At 44.9% G+C, this 4510-nt stretch overlaps 1 protein-coding gene across 1 annotated transcript; it reads right to left on the reverse strand.

Moving 5' to 3' along the window:
* Positions 1-939: 939 nt before the first annotated feature.
* Positions 940-1035, reverse strand: SLN (sarcolipin). Its single transcript, XM_010291252.1, has one exon. The coding sequence runs from the start codon at positions 1033-1035 to the stop codon at positions 940-942; it is 96 nt and encodes a 31-aa protein (XP_010289554.1).
* Between the last annotated feature and the right edge of the window lie 3475 nt (positions 1036-4510).

A 4510-nucleotide genomic window follows, 5' to 3' on the forward strand; every position in this document is an offset into this window, starting at 1 on the left:
CCGCGGCGCCTGGCGCGCCACAGCGGGCCCCGGGGGACTGCCGCCCCAGGCAAGGCTCGCAGCAGCCTGCAGCTGACCCGGGCTCGTCCCTCCAGGCACCACTCCAAGCATAGCTTGGCCAAAAATAGGACCCTGGGAATCCCTGCCCAAAATTTAGCTTCAGAAAATGCAATTATTGACAACGACACAGTGAGACAGAGGTTCTCTTTGAAGTCCACGTCCACAGGCGCCGACGGTATAAGTCACTCTGGACAGAAAGGAGACCTGAACAGCTCATTCATGTGGCTACGCATCTGTTAACCCGCAGGATTTCCACTCCACAGCAATTTTTTTAAAAGTATAAATAAAAATGCAGGTGGGGGGAACAAGCAAACCACCAGATTCACATGGCACACTGCACCGTGGTGGTCAGCAGCTCTCTCAGTGAACAGCAGTCAGGCCAGGAGAGGGATAAGGAAAGCTACAAAAAATGGTTTTACATGTTCTTTATTGAAGTGAAACGCGCAAGTGAAAGCAGAGGTTTCACATTCCTTTCTGCTAAGCAAGTTTGTGCCTCTTACGCTGGTTAATACAGGCGGTTACATTGCACACTGCAGTTTTATACCCTCGAGAACCTAAGACCGACACCAAACAAGCCGGCATGGCGGGCAGGGGGGTACAGTACAGCATTCACAGTAACTACCGGAGGAGACGGCCATATCGAGCGGTTCCTAAGGGTCTTGCATTTTACATTTTACAGCTGGATCACTGCAGAATAAAATAATTACACCATCATAGACCCATCTCAAACATTAGCACGGGCAACAGACATGACAGAGTAAAAAAAAATCGACAACATCTTCAGCTGACCGAAAGCTAATCACAGCGGTGTGCTGCGGGTGTTGCTTATGTCTGAGGAGACACGCACTTAAATAACCTCCCAGAGTTTCTGATCGTCTTTTACTCCTGATAAGACTTCACAAGGAGCCACATGAGCAATACAGTAATCAGGACAATCATGAAGTTGAGGAAAAGTTCTTGAGTGGATCGCTCCATTTTTCGGGGGTAACCAGGGGAGAGCAGAGGTCAACAGGCAGAGCAAAGGGAAAGCTTCAGTGACTTGCCTGGGAGTGTCCTTGAGCTCAACCTTCAGGTCACGGGCTCTCTTAAGGAAAAAGAAAAATATGTGAAGAACAGATGTATGAAGGTGGCAGGTTCAGCAGAGCTATTTATATTGGTGTAAATAAATGTTATTTCAGTGGCTAGAAGTTAGTAAGCACTGGGGACACTAAAAAGTAAAGGCTATCTCTGGCAGCTTATCACCTTCTTTGATTTCCAGCATTTGACAAGGAGCGTTCTCAGTGTCGCCCCAAAATACACCGCGTAGGGGTGAGCAGTCCATAGAAATTAGCACTGCTTTGTACAAGTATTTTCACATAAATAATGTCCAAGCTCCCTTTAGTACCTTCAACAGATACACATTGTAAATATACTTACTGTTTAGAGTTCTTTAAATTCCTATATTTGTTTGCATATTTTCATTTTTAAAGAAACTAAATCCAAGTTATTCTTTTATAAAGAATGACTAACAAATCTGAATTATTTATGTTACCACTAAAAGTAAAAGGAGAACCTAAGGTTAGATGTTTTTATTTCTGAAGAACTTCATAAATTTTGTGAGTTAATCGTACAGATGAAATAGAAATTTCTCGAACTCCTCCTGACTTTCCTGCACTTTCAAGCTGCTATAGATTTTTTTACTTCAGAAACCCCATTCAAGTTGTATTTGAAAACTTTTCTGTCAGTTATTGGTTTTATTTATTTTGTCACAGCAAGTTTTGAATTTTATATGGCTTTGGAGTTCATGTAGAAGAAATGAAAGTACTTTATCATGGATATCGTGCACTAATTCATCTGTACGTCTCAAATAAAATAAAAACCTCTAAACCAATGAGGCATAAACTCTAGACAAATAATTTCAGCCACACAACTAAAATCTCAGCAGAGAAGCCAGATTAGGCTGTAACTTCTGTGGTGCAAACAAGAGAAGCTGTGGGACCGTAACAGCATAAAGACAGAGAGTTTAAATAGAAACTGCTTTAGTTTGCAGATTAAATATTAAAAGTCCAGTGCATGCAGTTAACAAACTCCTACATTCTCAAGTTGTTTTGCCAGCCTCCTATGTCCTTGGACAAGAGAAAATCTGACCTAATAAGTAAGCCAAGTTTTTTTACCTTGAGGAGGTAAGTGGAGCCCAGTGGTTCTGCCTCGGGACCTTGGGTCACTGCAGATATTATTTCCCTCCAAGCTTCTGCCTATCTCCCACTCGGTCTGGATGCCCCGTCCCTGTGTGGGAACTAAAGTAGGCTGAGGGAGGAGAGCAACAAGTGCATTGGCAAGCCAGGTGCTGACATCACCCCAAAAATATTTTAAAAGGGCTAAGCTGGGCTGCAGGATTTGGTTAAGGCTGTTTACGCAGTGGGCTCTGTGGGCTGATTTGCTTGTTTTAGTTCTTCTGACACGGTGCTGTGCTAAGAGCAGAGCTGTGTGCAGCCCTTGGGACTCAACGGGATTTTACAGAGAATTTCTTTTGGCCCATTGGTGTCTTCACGCCCAATGTGGGGAACAGAAAAGGAAAGAGCGAGCCACTTGCAGAAAACTCTGTGCAGATTTCAGGATCTCTCAAGATCATTTCCAGTGTATGGAGCCCTGTCTACATAGTTTACCTATATACCTATAGTCCCCCCAGCTTCTCAAATTCATATGCATTTAAAATAAAGAGAATAGGAACAAAATATTCTTTACATTTAACTACAGGCTCCTGAAACCCAGGATCATTTACTGGATAGAAAAGTTTGGCACTAGGACATCTGAAAAGCACAACCCATTGCTTTAAAGAGCCACTGACTCACCTGTGTGCTCTTCCCTCATCGATTTTCCATGCTGATGTTAATGCCCTGTCTGCCTGAGCATACAGAGAAGTATTTCTGCCACCCTGCAGTGTTTCTTCCCAGAAAGCACACTGCTCCGTGGCCCACATAGCTGTAATCCCCACATCACCTCAGCCTTGCCAAGGCACTGCTAGAACCTGTTCACTTCATACACATGAACAAAAAGAAATGGCTATTATTTGCTTCCTTTAAATCGATACAGCTGAAAGAGAGTCTCCACAGAGCGGGCTGGACTGAATCGGGAGCGGACCCGTCCAGCCTCACACTGCCGTGGGTTTCCCCCCGCCCAGAGCCTTTGCTTCAGATGAATGATGAAAGTATTTCCATTGAAGTCAGAGGGGTCACTTCTGCAACACGGTGCTGACAGATGAACATGAGGATCCTGATCAGGTTTAAGTGTGCAAAGCTATCCACAATTCTGGCCTTATTCTCACTGCCAAACACCTCATGATATATAGTATGCAGATTATTTACTGATTTTGGTGCCTTTTGTATATTTATATTCAGGCACGCTGGGAGGTGGTGTGGCTCAGAGTATCCAAGCTTTCCCCTTCCATCAGCTCCCAGGTTTCACCCTTTGCACCAGCACTGGCACTCGCGTCACGGTTCGATGCCCCCCATGAGGGAGGCCAGTTGGCTGGAAACCAACCCGATGAAAAACACAGCAAAACAAATAGCTGTGGGTAACCAGGGGGGTGGAAGGGAGGGTTGCTTGGGTTTTGCTGGATGATCTCCCCAAATAGCCTCCCCATGCAGTCACTGGAGGTAGGAGGGGGACCAGAACCATAGAAATCTTCCCTTTCGTTGGCCTGATTGCCTTGTCACTGCCCTCCTAGACACCCAGGCAGCACGTTCACAAAAGCCAACATGCTGTGTGGGAGTCCTCTGCTAAAATATACAGATGAAAGAGCAAAGGCTTGAGCCATGCCTCAATCAGGAGTTAGGTGCCTAAGTAGGTTTGCAGCGTCCTATTGCAATCCATGCACTTCTGGGCTGAGCCACTAAAGCCCATCTTCTCAAGGAAAATTTGGGCAAACCTGTTCCATACTTACAGGGGATTTGAGAAATCCAGATTCAAAATGCTTCCCTTCTGCCCGAGGGAAGCAGGTTGTATGTCTGCCATGAAAATGCTCTAGGCTACTCCCTTCCCCAGCATGTTCTGAAGCAGAAATACCTGGATTTCTCATGCAATGGCTAACCTGCTTCACCTTGAATCACATAAATATCCACCAGGAAAAGGGTGAAACATCTGAGTGCCATCGATCCTAATAATTAAATGTTGCACATCAGTGTCCAAATGTTCCCCTTGGGCTATGCATCTTGGAGATCTTGGGTTTGTTTTACTCTCTGCCAACAGAAAACTCAAAACATTTCTTTCTTTAACTGGAACCCCTCAGCTTTGGTCCCCAGGCCACTGACAGGGAGCCCCTTCCTGCTCTGTTCCAGGTCACCTCCTTCATCTTGTAGTTCATCCATGATAGCTGGAAAACCTGTCTTCTTCAAAGTAGGGAAAATAGCACCATAAATGTCATTAATCAGCACACATAATAAATGCCCTAACTCCTGCATACCCTTCCTTT

Source organism: Phaethon lepturus, unplaced genomic scaffold, assembly GCF_000687285.1.
Source record: "Phaethon lepturus isolate BGI_N335 unplaced genomic scaffold, ASM68728v1 scaffold12007, whole genome shotgun sequence".
Lineage (NCBI taxonomy): Eukaryota > Metazoa > Chordata > Aves > Phaethontiformes > Phaethontidae > Phaethon > Phaethon lepturus.

Bases quoted from the DNA above. Each gene is read 5' to 3' on its own strand.
- SLN (XM_010291252.1), bottom strand. From the start codon at position 1,035: ATGGAGCGATCCACTCAAGAACTTTTCCTCAACTTCATGATTGTCCTG.